The sequence below is a fragment of the Nuphar pumila genome, chromosome 17, assembly GCF_984573655.1.
Source record: "Nuphar pumila chromosome 17, dmNupPumi1.hap1.1, whole genome shotgun sequence".
NCBI lineage: Eukaryota > Viridiplantae > Streptophyta > Magnoliopsida > Nymphaeales > Nymphaeaceae > Nuphar > Nuphar pumila.
In genome coordinates this window covers 66930367-66948922 of record NC_143265.1, presented here as the reverse complement: position 1 = coordinate 66948922, position 18556 = coordinate 66930367, and the positions used below count along the sequence as shown (strand labels likewise).

At 34.9% G+C, this 18556-nt stretch overlaps 1 protein-coding gene across 1 annotated transcript in view; it reads left to right on the top strand.

Annotated features, from left to right (window-relative positions):
* The window catches only part of ABCG7 (ABC-2 type transporter family protein), a 135923-nt gene extending 123303 nt beyond the window's left edge, over positions 1-12620 (top strand). The window contains exons 8-11 of the mRNA XM_089993905.1: positions 8733-8953; positions 11281-11493; positions 11596-11680; positions 12278-12620. Of these exons, the coding sequence (XP_089850031.1) occupies positions 8733-8953; positions 11281-11493; positions 11596-11680; positions 12278-12436 (678 nt within the window). The 3' untranslated portion in view covers positions 12437-12620. The remainder of the gene's footprint in view (positions 1-8732; positions 8954-11280; positions 11494-11595; positions 11681-12277) is intronic.
* The last annotated feature ends 5936 nt before the right edge of the window (positions 12621-18556 follow it).

Sequence of the window (18556 nt, the reverse complement as noted above, 5' to 3'; positions counted from 1 at the left end):
CCCAAAACATTTTTGGAACATTTCTTGATACAAAAAGTGTTCTAGTGGTCTCAACAATATGTCTATGCTTTCTTTCAGCTAGTCTATTTTGTTGAGGAGTGTAAGGGCAAGATTTTTGATGAATGATGCCATTTGAATCAAGATAAATTTTAAATTCTTTTGATACAAATCCCCCCCAGAATCGGATCTAAAAATTTGAATATTGGTTTTGAATTGAGTCTTTACGTAGTAGAAAAATCTTTTAAAACAATCAAATACTTCTGACTTTTGCTTAAGAAAAAAGATCCAAGAATGTCTACTATAATCATCTACAAATATAACATAGTAAGATACCCCGCCTTAGATATAACTGGAGCCAGTCCCCATACATCCGAATGTACTAACTCAAATGAATTTTTAGATATAAATTGTTTTTGCCCAAAAGGTAAAGCTTTCATTTTGCCAAGAATGCAATCTTCATAAACCAAATTCTTTTTTTTATAATAAGTAAGAAACGAAAACAAGTGTAATTTGGTCACACTAGGATGTCCTAGTCTTTTGTGTCAATTTTCTATATCTTTCTTTTTCACAAAATTACAAAACGATTGTTTTGATAACTCAAGATTGTCCATTACATAGAGATCTCCTCTTCTATGGCCTTGCCCAATCGGCTTCCCCGACTGGCGATCTTGTATTAAACAATCATTAGAAGAGAATAAGACTTTACGACCATGATCCGTAATTTGTGAAACCGATAAAAGGTTCAAATTTAATTTTGGCACAACCCTAATATTTGGTATGTGAAAGTTTGGTTGTTTTTGAAAGATTCCAAAACTTTTGATTTTTAAGGATGTTCCGTTGGCGGTTGAAACATAAGAATTATTTGAGTTAGAATGACATTCAGATAATATTGACTCATTTGGAGTCATATGAAAAGAGGCACCGAAGTCCAAGATCCAAGAAGTCTTACCAGGGTCACCACTTGTGGATACGACCGCCCCCGAAAAGGAAGAAGCTTGAGTTTTAAATATTGGTTGTAGCGCCTCCATTAATTGAGCTAAAGATAGGGAGCCAATGCATTTGGAGTCGTCAACATCATTCCTTTCCACCGAAGCAACTCTCTTATCATCTCAGTGATCTTCTTTCTTTCTTTTTGGACAAAACGACTTGATGTGTACCAATTCATAACAATGATAGCATATGATTTTGCCACCTTTTTTGTCATTCCTCTCATAGTTGTTAGGATTTCTCCCATTCTCATTTTTCACAAAGTGAGGAGGTTTATAACTCCTAGTATGATTACCGGGCTTTGACATAGCAAGCATGGTTTCTTCATCCTTTGAAGCGGATGACTTCTTCAATCTATTTTCTTCCATAGTCAATTCTTCAAGAGTTTCGACTATGGATGGCACACCTCCTTTATGAAGGAGAGCCGATTTAGTTCCATCAAATTCGGGCCTAAGCTCATTCATAAATTGATAGAAATGCTCCATTTTAATTTGATTTTCACGGAATTCTACATCTTGAGGACAATGCCATTTTGGCTCAAGAAGAGCCAATTCATCCCAAAGAAGAGAAAGTGCATTGTAATATTCTCTAATACTCATTTCTCCTTGGGTCATGGTTCTCACCTTGTTTTGGATATTGCATATGTGTGCAATATCTTTAAGACTATACATGTCTTTAAGATATTTGCATGCATTACTAGCGAAATCAAATTTCGCTAAGCTAGAACATTTGTAGATGTCTACACTATTAATGAGCCATCCAATTATTTACCTTCTTTTGGCTTCACCCCTTAGTGGGTGTGTGTACTCGCACTTTATGTGCATGTTTATTGGTTCATTCTTGAACCTATTGCATTCAATATCATCTTCTTGTGTGGGCTCCATCCCACTTTAATGAGATATTTTCTCTATTTTATGTGTGCCTTTTTTAGCATGTTGTATTGTGTTCATTAAAAGAGAGCTTTCGTGAGCTTCCTCTTCTTACATGATATAGAAATTTCATATGCATTATTTGCTTAATATTTCATGATAAGTCTTTTTTGGTATAAATTGAAGAATTGATATGATTAAGCATAATTCGTGTTTATGCAAAATTGTTGTTATGAGGCATATTGTTGTGATTGATTATATTGGACCTTTGATTTGATTTTTCAAATCGGCCCTCTTTGTAAAATCTTCTATTTCGAAAATGATTCCCTTAAGTGTTTATTGCCTTTTTATGGCATTTATATTTGTCCATCACATGTTATTTAATGCATCATTTGTTTGGCCTTATTATTGTTATATTAGAGATGTTTGTTGAGGTGAGTTATGTGCACCTTGTGTTATGTCATTTTAGATTGTCAACTTGTAGTTTGACTCTAAAATGACTTGTTATGTGATATCTAATTATGAGTGTCACTCGTTTATTTTGGCCATTGATTTTATTATGGATGTTCTTAATTATGTATATATGTGATGGATGTCTAAAGTTTGAAACCATAAGTGTTTTAAGATATATTGAAATTGATAATCTGTTAAATGTTTGTCATTGCAAGTCTTATTGCCTCAAGTGTCTTCTCCTTTTATGCCTCTTATCTAAGTGTCATCATATGTAAACAAGACATATTGTTCACACCTTTTTGTGTGTTGGTAGTCTTTTGTTGGCTTTGTTCTCTTGGTCTAGTAGCTGAACACACTTGTCTTGAGTGTCATTATATGTAGACAAGGCACATTGATTCATACCATTGTGTGTGATTTTAGTCCATGTTGGCATTTGTGTCCTTGTTCTAGTCGCTGAGATGTATGTCCATGGTTGGCTTCTTTCACTCATTTCAAGTGTCATTTTAAGTAGACAAGAGATGTATGTCATTGCAAGTCTTGTTGCCTCAAGTGTCTTCTCCTTTTATGCCTCTTATCTAAGTGTCATCATATGTAGACAAGACATATTGTTCACACCTTTTTGTGTGTTGGTAGTCTTTTGTTGGCTTTGTTCTCTTGGTCTAGTAGCTGAACACACTTGTCTTAAGTGTCATTATATGTAGACAAGGCACATTGATTCACACCATTGTGTGTGATTTTAGTCCATATTGGCATTTGTGTCCTTGTTCTAGTCGCTGAGATGTATGTCCATGGTTGGCTTCTTTCACTCATTTCAAGTGTCATTTTAATTAGACAAGAGATGTATTGTCATACCTTCGTGTGTGTTTTAGCCCATGGATGGCTTGGTACTCTTGTTCTAGTAGCTAAACATGCTTGATTTTGAGTGTCATTTTATGTAGACAAGAGATGTTTTTAGTCCATGTTGGCATTTATTCTCTTGTTCTTGTTGCTGATACACTCATTTCAAGTATTATTATATGTAGACAAGAGGTGTTTTATACACACCTTTGTGTGTGTCTTTGGCCTTTAATGGCATTATGTTTATGTCATTGTTCTAGTAGCTTATACGCTTGATTTATGGGTTTTGGAGGAATAATGAGGTGGTTGCTTATAGTGGATGAACAATTGTTGAAATTTGCAAAATTTCATTATTAATTTGTTTTTGATCCTTATATATCATATGGGATTTCCTTCTAAATGAGTTTTTTTTAATCCTTACTACTTGTAAAGAAAAATATTTATGGATAAAAGGATCATATCATTGATATGCATATTTGAAAATCAATTTTACATCTTGGCATTTAACCTATGAGGGGATTCAAATATTTTGCATATTAAGTGCTTATGATTTTGGGCCACCTAGTGAGTTTTTGCATTTGTAAATATTTGAGTGAAAAATTCCTCAATGAGTAAGGTTCTCTACTCAAATAATATTCATTCTTGACTCTTGGGTGGATGTTTTTTAATTAGATCATGTCCTTGCAAGTTCACATATGGCATTTGTTTGGCATAAAATTTCTTCTCTCTAAGATGTGAGAGAAATCATTAACTCATCTTTTGTTGATAAAATGTCTCCCTATTGTTGATTTATGTGTGTTAAACATGCTTTCTTTCGTATGCTCTTATATATTTCTAATACATAAATTTTTTTACTTGATCTTAATACAAATCTCATATTTTGTGTGTCTTTGTGCACTTGTGAGTGTTCTCCGTGCACACACTCCTTCCAAATATTGATAAAACCCTTTGTGAGAATGCTTTTGGGAGCCTTAGTGCTCACCTATTCTAAGAGATTCAATCTTTTGCATTTATGGGTGTCCTCTTTGTACCTTTGGGTACTTTTATTTAAGTGTTCTTGGTGTGTCTTTGCACACGTATTCCTTTGTGGTGTTGGTGCTTGAAGTGCACATCTTTGAAGGCATTTTTACATGGTTCTTGGAGATATTTTTGTTCAAATGTTCTTAGTGTGGCCTTTGTGCACTTATCTTTCTTCAAGAACTTAGTGTGTTTTATCAATGTTTAAGTTTAATTCGTGTTTTGCATAATACTCAATCGAAATGCATAAAATATCTTTTGAATCATTGTCCTTCTTAATCAATGTTATGGTCTATTATCCATTTTTGATATCTCTTATTTGATTAAGATACAAAGATACTTTTTACTTGGAGTTCTTTTGGCTTGTTTCACAGGATCTTGAAGATGGGATGAAAGAAGCATCTATGGTACGTCGTGAAAGGAGCTTGGGGATGATCATTAAAGACAGTTAAAGGCTAACATTTGCAAAGTTATTTCATGTGCTATAAAGTTGATGACTTCTATTGAAGATTTTTTTGAAGACTTGGAACCAGTGTTGGTTAAAGCATTGAGGCGTAGCGAGGCGCTCCACCAAAATCTGAGGCGAGGCGTAAAGCGTAAGCCTCAATTTTTTTTTTTAAATTAAAACAAAAAACTATAAAAAATATTTAAAATTATAAATAAATAAAAATTGTTTTATTGATAAAGCAACAACACATTTACAAATGAAAAACTTGTGATAAATATCTGCTAAATGGTAAATATCGTGATATTTGTCACAGTTTGAAAATCACACAAAAAATTGTCATTTTAAACTTTCAGGCAATTTCTCGTGATATTATCGTGAGATTTTTATAAATCTTGCGATATTTGTTACAAAGCCCCAATGTTGTCAGTATCAGTATCGGCATTTAATCGTTCTGGCCAACTATTTTATTAAAACAAGACCAACATAAAATCAAAATAAAGGATTGGTTGTAATGACGATATTAACAAGAAAGAAAACACAGTCGGATGGGTTAATCTGGTTATTCCATCTACTTCAACTTATATTGTAGCGAAAACAATTACAAGATAAATAGTAGGATAAAAGAAAGAAAATAACATTGCATATTCGTCCCAAAGAGAGAGAGAGAGAGTCTCATCAACCGGAAAATTTACAGATAGGGAAATGGGTACAAATCTGAAAGATCTGGGGCAGGTAACCGCTGTTTTCGACGGGAAACTGAAGCAGGAATTGGTTTTCCCGTCGATTTTGAGTCGGAATTCTATGGTATAAAATGGATTGGAACGCTCTATCCTCTTCATCCTCCGTTTGGACGATTCAACAATTAGGAGGAAATCAAAACCCCAAGGAGAAACCCCATTTTCCTTACAAACAACAAACTCAGAGAGAGAGAGAGAGAGAGAGAGAGAGAGAGAGAGAGAGAGAGAGAGAGAGAGCTCACCGGGCAGAGCCTCTCCGCGTCGACGTGGGGAGGTCGTAGCACAGATAACAAAACCCTCTGAAAGCCCCCTCTTTTATTTAGGGTTTTGTTAGTTCCAACTTCCAATTGAACTGATGCCCGTGACTTGGATCTGGACCCGAGTCGAAATCTGAGGCGTATACGCCTCACCTTGAGGCGCGCCTCGCCCCGAAGCGTGCGCCTCAAGGCGTATGAGGCGCACGCCTTGAGGCATTTACGCTTTATGCTTGCGCCTCAAGGCACAAAGGCTCTCGCCTTTGCACCTTGAGACGCACTTTTAATAACACTGCTTGGAACCCTCCTTTTGTATCTTCAAACTTTTCGTTATCCTCACACAAAGTTTGAGAGAGGGTGTTAATATATATATATATATATATATATATATATATATATATATATATATATATATATATATATATATATATATATATATATATATATATATATATATATATATATATATATATATAATATCATACCTAATAAAGAGTATTTTTGTAATTCTGCCCATTAGGGGCATTTTAGTCTTTTTACATGTATTTTATTTTCCATTTTCTTTTTCCTTTTTCCTTTTTCATTTTCTATTTTATTTATTGTAAAATGCAATTAATGCATTGCATTGGGGGTCCCAACCAAAGGAGTCGTTGGACCCCCAACGGGTCACAAATGTGACCGTTGGGGGCCCAACGAGTCCCCTTTAGGCCTCCCAAGGTCTTCTCTCCCTCACTTTTTCTCACTCTCTCCCTCTCTCCTTTGTGTATAAATAGAGGGGCATTCCCCCCATGTAAAGTATGGCCTTTTAGGCCCTCATTCAATGAAGTGTATTCATTTTATGCCTCTTCGTAGGCTTCTTGTGGTGTCCCTTAGTGGACCATTTCTTTATTTCCCATTGCGGGTTTGTGTTTGTCCAATGTTGGACCTTGTGAATGCATTGAGCATTCTTATAATTCATTTCAACCCACTTTCTAACATGAGCTTGGGTTCTCTTTCGGTACCGTCCACCAAAGCTCTGATACCATGTAATAAAGTGTATTGAATCCGATACACATGCAAGAACACACTTTCAATCAAGTAAAAATACTTGGTTGAATCATGAAACCACCCACACAAGGGTCTACAAACTTGTTATTGCATAGAAGCACTCGAGAATGAGTTGGGAATACAAGACCACAAGAGACCAATATATAATACATTGGAGCCAATAGGGTGCAGCTCCATATGGCTGTTGGGGCTGCACCCAACAGTCATAAATATAGCTGTTGTGGCAGCTCCAACAGCTATATGGAGTTGTTCAATCAAATCTGAAAAAGACAAAAGGTGAAAAAGATAAAAAATAAATACATGAAATAAAATACAGAAATGTCAGCCCCTAATGGGTTGACACCTATTACAGAGAAAAGACCGAAATACCGCTAATGGGTATTTCGGTTAACAATAAACACACACACACACACACACATATATGTATATCTTAACAGAATTATGGGAAGAGTTGGCTCTTCTCGAACCAAAGTGACATTGCCCACAAGACATAGAACTCTACCAAAATCAAATAAATACGGAGCACTTTTTTTAATTTATTAATGGACTAAGATCTAAATTTGAAGCTACTGAGTCCATTCTCCTTCATCGAGGGAAGGTTCCTTCAATAGAAGACACTATAGAAGAATTGAACATGGAGGAAAATAGACTCAAAAGTATAATCATCAAGAGTGATGATGACTCGGTTCTAGCCGTATCTAGATTAGGAAATCATGTTCGTACATACAAACCTCCAACTTATGAAAGAATGAATCATGGAAATGATTTTGAGAAAAGGAAAGTAATTTGTTACTATTATCATGAAGTGGGACACGTGAAAACTTATTGTCCAAAACCGAAGAAACCATATGAAAAGAAGGTTGCCGTTGTCGGACCTTCTCAAGAATCGAGTGAATCATCCATCATGAGTATGTCCTTATCACAATTGGTGGAAGCACTTCAACCATTGCCCAAAGGAACATCTTCATCCGCTGGAGCCGCCATCTCTTCCGTATGCATCTCTGATCCTGGTAAAACTCTTTGGCTTCTTGATTCCGCCACCATATAAGAGCGCTGGACTTACCATGCTACTGCAAAAACACTCATTTTATGTAACCATCTATTCATCAGATAGCACCACGAGCTTGTTGAAAACTAGAACAAGCATAGTTTCTCATTAACATTATCAGCGTTAGGACAGGTTGAAACTTTAAAGAAATCTTTACCAATAACATCTAATATCTACACTAATAGTTGCCTATGCGTCATCCATCTGACGCCAATCCTATATATGGTATCTACTTCAAAGCTAGCATCTTGTTATATAATACTCTTTTAAAGACAAATTACTACACAAATGCATCACTAAGTCTTCTATCATGACCATAATGTTTTCATCACTACTCGCTAGTCATCCCACTAACCTTGCATTTTTGTATATTATGTTTTCCTTGTACTAACTGTTGTAACCTTTTTGCTAGGGGTGCCAACGTGTCGGGTTTGGTTCGGACCAGAGTGGAACCAGACTTGCACCCGATTTTTGGGTATGGTATTGGGTGCAGACCCGGGTCTAATCGTGTCCACCATAAGAGAAACCATACCCAAACCCGATAAGAGCTACATGAACCAGACCCAGATCATACCCGGTAAAATAATAATTTTTATCATTTTTACATTAAAAAATTGCGGGTCTTAATTGGAACTAGGGTTGGGCCCCAGTCTGGTATAAAATTTCACAAACTATACCCGGATCCATGTATTAATCGGACCTTCAGGTTCAGACCCAGGTCTTAATCGGGTCTTCTTATTTATCACCATACCTGGACCCTATAAGGTTTGGTCCGGGTAAACCTGACTTGTTGACACCCCTACTTTTTGCTCTAGGGTATGCACCAAAGTAATAGTTTCTCATGTGCATTTTATGTAGGCTAAGTACTGTTTTCAGTAGACAGTATATGGGACTTCTTATATAAATAATATTTACTTCATCTACGATTATGGGCTGAATGCAAACCCCGAATGCAGCTTAAGTGTAAATAGGACTGTATATAATGTGATTAGATGAAATCTATGCACTAATGCAGTATTTTTATACTTGTTGAAGGTTGCTGCCATAAACACTGCTATGGCAGCACTTACTAAAACCGTTGGTGTATTCCCGAAGGAGCGTGCCATAGTTGATAGAGAGCACACAAAGGGGTCCTATGCTTTAGGTCCATATTTATTTTCTAAGCTGTTGGCTGAGATTCCTACTGGAGCAGCATTCCCTCTGATATTTGGTACAATTTTATACCCAATGGCACGCCTGCATCCCAGCCTATCTAGGTAAGTTCCTGCTTCTTTTTTTATGATTTTTTCACAATGACAATATGCAGAAATTTTTAAAATGTATTTTTTGCATCAATCTGCTGCCCTTATTTGGATTTCAATGTGTAATTGAAGAAATTCCTTTCTCAAATGAAATGATTTGTCTTGTGCAGTTAATTATGATGAATGCAGTTTTAACTTTAATATGATGTGGCTGGGATGAGTTTTGAGACAGGAAACAGGAATAATCTTTGCTTTAAGGTTATCTCCTAGATCTGAGAAGTATATTGGTGCGACCAATACTGAGTGAATCAGGTACTGTATGTGGGTGTCTAGCTTCAAGTAGGCTTAAAGAAAACAGCAGCCATATAGGCTTGCTAAGCTATCTAGAGAGTTGGATTTAGATAAGTCAGTGCATCATGAACCAATTAATTGAATTGTTGCGGGGATTTTTTATTATATTTTAATCTTGATTGCACCTAAATGGAGGTCTAAAGTGTTGGGTTCTGACTTTTAACTGGCCTACTTTAGTCCTTTTCAGAACTGAATACCATTTTTTCTTTTCTTTTTTAGCTTAAGCTGCACATTGATGGTTCATTTTTGGTCTAACTATTTCAAACTGGGTTTAACTAAAGCAATCGCCATGCTGAATGGAAAACTACATAAGTTTGCATAATATTAGTTTATTTGACCTCAGTGGTTTTTTTTATTGGTCCTCAGGGGCAAGCAGTTTTTTTACCATGGCCAAGGACTGTAATGAAATGCAGTCATATCATTTATAATATAGTTTAATAAATGGCTATGGTAGGATTCCTGTTATTTCTATATAATTAAGTTCCACCTGACTGATTATCTACAATTAAGAAGCAGCAGACTTCTTGCTCCTCTGTGTGTGTGTGTGTGTGCAAGTGCATGTGTGACAGTCAGTTCACCTATTCAGAATTTTAATATGGTTTGAATCAGGCTCATTGGGGAAGGATAGATTGTTAGTGTGAATGATTTAGAACTGGAAACGTATGGTTAGGCTCCATTTTTATACTTGGTCTTAACTGTTAGTCTGGGATGACCACACATCAAATGGGTTCCGTAGTTAGATTTGGGTCGTCAGGTCATTTATGTGTCTAAGTTGAATCACGGGAAATAGATATAATAATTTTTTCTAGAATTTCTTTTAAGTTGGCAGCTTGTTCTCGTCCTTGTGGTCAAAGATCAATCCTTGTTCCTTGCATGTTTATCAAACTGGTAGGATTGGGTCTGTTCGGATGGAATTGGATATCTGATGAAATGCTAAACTCAAATCTGATCCAACTAAAATTCAGGTGTACCCAAATACAAGTGTTAGAAGAAATGTGTTTCAATAGGATCTTTCTTTTTTAGCACATAGCCAAGCTAACTGAATCAGGATTTGGTGGGTGTTGTACTTGGAACTGCTTATTAAAAGTGCTTGATGAGGAAAGTGTCAAATCATGATGTTCATTTTGTTATGAGATTGTCAGGCTTCAAATTCTCATAAGCATCAATTTTTCTCTGAGACCCAACTCTGCTGTATTATTATAATAACAAATAGTAGTTGATCACTACATATGGCTAGTAATTGGTAGGTTATAAGGGGACTGATGGATGGTTGATCGCTATGTAATTTCTTGTTATTTTTTGCAAGGGTTGTTTCAATAACAATGCCCCAAGTTCTTCCCAAAGGCCAAAAGTCATTGTTTGGTTACTACTATCATTGTTACTGTTATTACTGTTCTTTAACTCGAAACACTAGATTCCTTGTTGTGGAAGATGGCTAGGTTGCATTTTTCTCTCGGGACCTCTGGTAAGATTTTCAGGCTTAAATGGTTGGTGGTTATTGATTAGTTTAGTTTTTCATCTTGTAAATGAAGAAACTTTGTTTTTTTTTTTTTATTTCTTAGTAATAGGTTTAACAATTAAGGATGGAGGTGATAGGAAAGGATATGAATGCTTTGAACCTCACCGAGGACATGGCATTGGATATAAATGATTGGAGGAGAAGGATTCATGTGGAAGACCCAGAATGATTTTCTTTTTTTGGTTCATATCGCCGACCCCAATTGTTTTGGGATGAAGGCGTAGTTGTTGTTGTTGTTGTAGGTTTAACAATTAAGTGGCCCCTTTTCCTTTTGCTAGTCTTTTAGCTGTATGGCTGGAGCAGCTGCCTGCTTTATCCTTATTGAATCTGAGCATTTCAATTGTTGGCATATTTTATGTTTAATTTCCTATTTCACAACTCCCAGATGTCATAAGCATTTCAGATCTCCCTCATGCAATTCTACAAGTTATTCTGAGGAAATGTTTGTTTCTATTGTTCTATTGATGTACAGGTTTGGGAAATTCTGTGGCCTTGTTACGGTAGAGTCCTTTGCTGCATCTGCTATGGGTCTAACTGTTGGAGCTATGGTGCCAACAACAGAAGCTGCTATGGCTGTGGGGCCTTCTCTTATGACAGTTTTTATTGTGTTTGGAGGTTATTATATAAATACTGAAAATGCACCAGTGATTTTCCGTTGGATCCCTCAAATATCTCTGATTCGATGGTAATATTACTTATTCTGCCTTAGCTCCTAGATATCTTTTTTATTACAAATGGCAAGAAATGAGCCAGCAAACAGCCGTCTAATGGTAATTCATAATATCAGGGCCTTTCAGGGGCTTTGTCTCAATGAGTTCAAAGGCCTTCAATTTGATCAACAACAACCATTTGACATTCAAATTGGTGAACAGGTAAAGTCTAAATCAACTCACCTGTCCTTTTGCATTTTAAGAAAATATATCCACAACTTAATCTATTTACTCCCAAGTGCATCATTGATTGTGTAATGACACCAAATGGTAAATGTCTGGAAAAAAATATACCTTGGTACACATTCCTTTATATTGACGGAGAAACTTTCTAAAAACTAAAAAATATGCAAATATTTAAACTAATCAAATAGGTTAGTTTGGTCTCTGTCTGGCAGCATTTCATTACTAGGAAACACAAAATAGCTAAACTTCCCACTGATTAATTTGATCAATGCCAGTGACTTGCAAATGTTCTTTCAAAGTGTTCATCATATTGCTTCTTAAACCACTTGCAATCACTTATTTCAACTGATAATGATTAGTAAGTTAACAGTATATGGTCATAGATATAGTCTTTGCAAGGATGCCTTCTAAGAATGGCATCTTTCCAACTACTGAAGATGTATGCGAGAAATTTACTTCTTATTCCTAGTCAGATTGGTTAATAATTCAGCTAACCAAATAAATTTACCAGTCTTATTTTATGTGGAATTGTTGGTTTTGTTCAGAAGATTTTCACAAGCTTCCTTCTTGTAGGTGCTGGAGAGGCTTTCTTTTGGGGGAAGCCATATTCGGCAGACAGTTTTGGCTCAAGGCAGAATACTTATGTTTTGGTACTGGGCAACTTTTGTGTTACTACATAAAAACAAGCCCAAATACCAGCAGTTAGAGGCACCCATAGAATCTCAAGAATGACCATAATAGATATAATGGATTTTATCTCCCTAACAGTGTTAACGGGATATCTAATGAAGCAAACTGTGTTTTCCTTGCTAACTTGTATTTGACAAATTTTATCGCTGCTGTATGTTCAAAGTTGACTAGAAATGCTGAAAGTTGCCATCACTTCTCTGGCATGCTGATCAAATTTGCAGAAAAATGTGGAGTAATCCAGTTGAAATGGTGGACAAGAAAATGGAATTCATTCAACCATGAATGCAATGTGCTAAGAAAGCAATACTGCTGTAATTAAATTATAATCAGCGTAAATATATTGTGATCATTAAAGAAAAAAATTATTTGAAGGGATGGTAATTGTGTGTGTCTGTGCACGTGCATCCGCACACATGTGTTTCTGTTATTTCATCTGTGTAACCAAGTTGGCCATCTATAGGATCCTTGGTGAATGTGTGCGTGGTGTGCGCATGCATGTGTCAAATCATGGCCAGGTATCATTATTTTATGTCAAGTTCTGTAATAACTTAAAATTATGTAAGAAAATCATATATATATATATGTCTTCTTCCCTCGTGGGTATGGAATCCCCTAGTGAAAAAATGTAATATTTTCATTATTTTCACTTTTTTTTGTACATCTGACCCTCTAGATATGATCTACATATCTACATATTAAGTTTAATAGAAACTGAGCTTTGGATAATGTTTTTCTGACTTATATGTCAGATTTTACGAGGTTGAAAAATCAATGGCTTGCAATATACCAAAATTCAAATTTCAAAAAAACATATTTTTTCGTCTTCAAACTATGATCCAAAGGCTTATTCATACTATTTTGACGATTCTGAACACACCATGAGGTCAGATTTGGTCAACACAACCTCCTCCTATGAGTTCCAACTAGGGGTTCTTTACCCACGAGGCTAGCAAATGCATTACATATCTCCATAATTTCTTCTCCGTGGTTCTCCGTTGCGGCAGACTACATCGTGTAGTTGCTCCCATTAAGCTTAAAAGCAAGCATAATCCTTGAATCACGATCCATAGAAAAAGAGAACAGAGAGATAAAAGAGAAAAAAAAGAATAGGAGGGAGATCACAAATGTCTTTCAAACACTATAGTCCCTTGGTCCCTTGATCAATCATGAACAATACGCTCCAAGGGTCCCTAGAGCTCTGATACCATGTAATGAAACAGGATGGAATACAAAAGATTGTCTCTAAAGGCTATAAGATTATAAAAAATACACAAATACGAAGTGCCACTTATGGGCAAAATATAAGTCCACAAAGAGTTGCAAACACAAGCCACTAAAGGATCACAACATAAAAAATATAAATATTATCGAGAGAAAAAATGCTTGAGAAAGCATTAAGAATACAAGAGGGGACTCTCCTATTTATACACAACACACGCTAAAGAGCCATTGGGACCTTTCTCAACAACTAGAAATAGAGTTGTTAGGGAGGTCCCAACGACCATAAATACCTTTTACCTAAATTCCCTTAGCCTAGTATTTAATTACAGGGTTATATAAAAGAAAAAGAAAAATAAGAAAAGATCATTATGCCCCTAATGGGCACAACTTAGTATATGATTGTGAAATAACCAAAATACCCTAGATGGGTATTGCCTATTTCAATCATGTAAAACAATATATATATATTAACACATCTCCTTAAACTTATAGTGTAATCACCGAAAGTTTGTTAAGAAGGAGCAAAAAATAAGGTTCAGGAAGAGCTTTTGTAAAGAAGTTTGCAAGCTAAAATTTTGATGTGACATACGGCAACTCAACTGTTCTTATCAAGAATTCAGCATGAATATAGTGACAGTCCATCTCTATGTGTTTGATGTGCTCATGGAAGGTATGGTTGCTGACAATGTAGATTACACTTTTATTGTCGCAGCAAATATTCGAAGGTTTATAAATGACGATACCCATATTTTTTAGAGGATTTCTCAACCAAACAAGCTCTATGATTGTTGTGGTTACTACTCTATACTCGCCTTTTGTAGATGATAGGAAAACTTTATGTTGCTTTTTGCATCTTTACGAAATTAATGAGTTTCATAAAAAAATATAGAAATTAGTGGTTGAGACTCTATTAATGAGATTCTCTCTCCAATCTGCATCAGTATAAGCAAGCAAATCTAAGGGCAAAGATGAGGATAAAAAAACCCTTTATTTATAGAGTTTTTGATATATTTGATAATCCTTAAGAAAATACTCATGTGAACAATAGTTGGAGCATGGTAGAACTAGCTAGCATAGTGAACGACATGGGCTATATCGGGTCTGGTGATTGATAAGTGAGATATCTAATAAGTTGTATATAAGAAGTAGGGTCTTCGAGATGAGTCTCATCTTCAAGTCTTAACTTTGCATTGACCACCTATAGAGTTCTCACTTTCTTATCATCAGACCTAGCATATATATCAACAACAAGCTTCGTATGAGTCAGAATATACCCTCTAAGAGAGTATGCAACATCAATACCTAAAAAATATCTCAGTAAACCCAAGTCAGACATATCAAAATTCTCTTTTAAAATAAATTTAACATCCTTAACTCCCTTTTTATCATCCATCTACATAAAGTAGAAGGATAACAACATTAATACCTATACTTTTAATAAAGAGAGCAATGTCAACATAACAAGATTTAAAACCTAAATGGGTCGTTACATTACTAAACTTATTATACTAGGCTTTTGGGGTCTGTTTAGGATCATACAAGGCCTCTCTCAGTCTTGGTATTTTACCCTTTTCAATATCGAATTTCAACAGAGGCCTTTGGGGTCGAATTTAATTCTCTATTTAAAAAAATATTCTTGACATTAATTCGATATAAGGGTCATTTTTTGATAGAAGCTATATCTATGAAGATTCTAGCATTGGTCATCCTAGCTAAAAGAGAAAATATTTCTTCATAATTAATATCATATTTTTTAGAATACCCTTTGGCTACAAACCTAGCTTTATATCTTTTTAAGGATCCATCACTCGTGGTTTTCACTTTATATATCCATCTACAACCTATTGCTTTCTTTCCTAAGGGAAACTAAACAATTTTTCATATTTTGGTAAGCTTTATATTTGAGTGATAGAGATTCATAGGACACAAACCTATTAGGTGGGATAAAGACACAACTAGATCTCTTAAAATAGGTTTCATCTATACGAGAGTCATGTGAACATTCTTCTAAGGTATTGGGATGGACCTTGATCTCGCCGAGTGTAAACTTGAATCTCTTTAGAAGGCACTTCAACAATAACACTATCATTCACATTACTTAATGATGATTTATCATTAGTTTGATATTTATCATTACTAAGTAACATTTCATTATTAACACTAGAAGAATCTTTTTCTTTTGGCAACAAATCAAATAAAAAATAATAATCTATTTTCTCTTTATTAATATTATTTTTATCAAATCTATTTTTATTTTCCAAAAAGGTCACATCTTTAGAAACATAAAGCTTTTTGTTCTTAAAATCAAAACATCTATAACATTTTTTATTTTTTTTGTATCCAATGAAAACACATTGAATAACCTTTGAAGATATTTTGTCTCTTTTGTGTAAAACAATATAACATTTACAACTAAAAATCCACAATCTTTTGATGTCCGGTGATGTTTGAAATCATTTTTCATAAGGGAAGATATTTTGTAATGAGGATGATGACATCCTATTTATCAAATAAGTGGAGGTAAAAATGGCCTCCGCCTAAAAGATTTTTGAAATATCTTTAAAAATAAGCAAAGTCTTAGTGGTTTCCATAACATGTCTATATTTTTTTCTTGCTAGTTCATTTTTTGGTAGAGTCCGAGGACAAGATTTGTAATGATAAATTCTATTTTTTTTAAATAGCTTTGAAAATCACTCGATAAATATTCTCCCCCAGAATCAAACCTAAGAAGAAAAATATTTCTTTGAAATTGATTTGTGAAACTCTTTAAAATAAAAAACTATATTTAATTTAAGATTGATGAAGTAAATCCTAACATATCTCGTATAATCATTAATAAATGTCATATAATAGGAATAAACCCCTTTTGAGATGACCAGAGAGAGACCCCATACATCCGATTGTATTAACTTAAAAGGCCTCTTGGAGATAAAAGTCCTATTGGGAAAATGAATAGATTTCATTTTTTCAAGAATACAATATTTTCAAACAATATCTTTTTTATTATCAAAATTTTTACCAAAAGGAAAAAAATACATCTTAGAATAAGTTGGATGTCCAAGTCTTTTATTCCAAGTAATAATATATTTTTCTTGAACATAGTTAAAAAATGATTTAGGAAAAAGAAATAAAGAGTGCTTGAAGTAGAGATCTCCCCTTTTATGGTTGTGCTCAATCCGCTTTTTGGATCAGAGATCATGTATGAAGCAACTCTTAGATGAGGAGATTTCACATCCGTGATCAGAAATTTGAAAAACAGAAAAAAATTAATTTAACTTTGATTTTTGGAACAATTGATTTTTAGAATTGCTAAGGGGTAAGGTTCCAATACTTTGATTTTTTTAAAGAAGTATCATTTGCCACACAAGATAGTTGTGAGTTAATGCATATGTTGGATAAAGCATTCTCGGGTCATATGAAAAAAGACTCCTGAGTCAAGCATCCAAGAATACATACTTGGAGGTGAGGATGAAGCTATAGCAGCACCTGGAGTTGATGAATTCTTTAAAAGTTGTTGGAGTGCCCTAGTTAATTAATTTAGGCTTATTGAGCTTTCACCTTCATTCTTGCTAGTCTCCTCCCTTTTCTTCGGTATGGACTCTTCAACGAAAGTCACTTTGATCTTGAGTTTGGGGCAAACTGGTTTGATATATCCCGTCTCATTACAAAAATAACATAATTGGGGCAAACCGGCTTCTAGAGCCTCCATTGTTGTATTGCCTCCCAAAGTGAGGAGGCCTATATGTCTTGACATTATTACCGGTCTTAGAGACCGCCAATATATTATCAATCTCTCTTGTCATGCCAAGATGAGTTTCTTTTTAAAAAACTTAAGCAAGTTCTTTCTCTATAGGCAAGAGACTGGTCCTATGTAGAATAAATGTTCTTACTTGTTCGTATTCCGGGCACAACCCATGAAAAAATCGAAAGCAATGTTCCTACTTGCTCTCACCTAAGTTCAACATCTTTAAGAGCCACCCACTTAGGTTTCAAAAGTGCCAACCCATCCCATAGAGGGGTCAAAACACTAAAACAAATCCCAACACTTATATCACATTGTTCTGTAGTTCGAATTTTGTCTTGCAAGATTTCTTTGGGTATACATGCCATTCATAAATAGCCATACCTCATTTATCGTTCTAAACTTGACAATATTGGCAAAAATCTTAATATGTAAATTGTTCACGAACTATGCAAGAATCTTGACATGGTTGTTATCCCAATATTCAATTTTCATTTGATAGTTATAAATAGCATTCATTCTTTCATCTCCTTGAACAGACATTTGAATATCTCCCTCGAGCTTGGTGAGCATGAGTTAGGGTTCAATGTCCATTATATATCCCTATAATTTTTTTTTCTTGAAGTGGTTCTCCCTGGCGGCAGACCACATCATATAGCTGCTCTCATTAAGCTTAAAAGCAAGTTTAATTATTGAATCATGATCCATAGAAAAAGAGAACAAAGAGAAGAGATAGGAAGGAAAGAATAGTACGGAGATCACGAATATGTCTTTCAACACCACAAGCACTTGGTCCCTTGATCAATCATGAACAATACGCTCCAAGGGTCCCTAGAGCTCTAATACCATGTAATGAAATAAGATGAAATACAAAAGATTGCCTCTAAAGGCTACAAGAGCACAAAAAATACATAAATACAAAGTGCCACTTGTGGGCAAAATATTAGTTCACAAGGAGTTGCAAACAGAAGCCACTAAAGGGCCACAACATAAAAAATATAAATATTGTTAAGAAAAAAAATGCTTGAGAAAGCATTAAGAATACAAAAGGGGGAACTCCCCTATTTATAGGCCGCACACACATAAAGAGCCATTAGGATACCTAAATGATCTCAGCATAGTATTTAATCACAGGGTTATAAAAAAGAAAAAGAAAAAGTATAAAAGACCATTATGCCCTTAATAGGCATAACCTATTA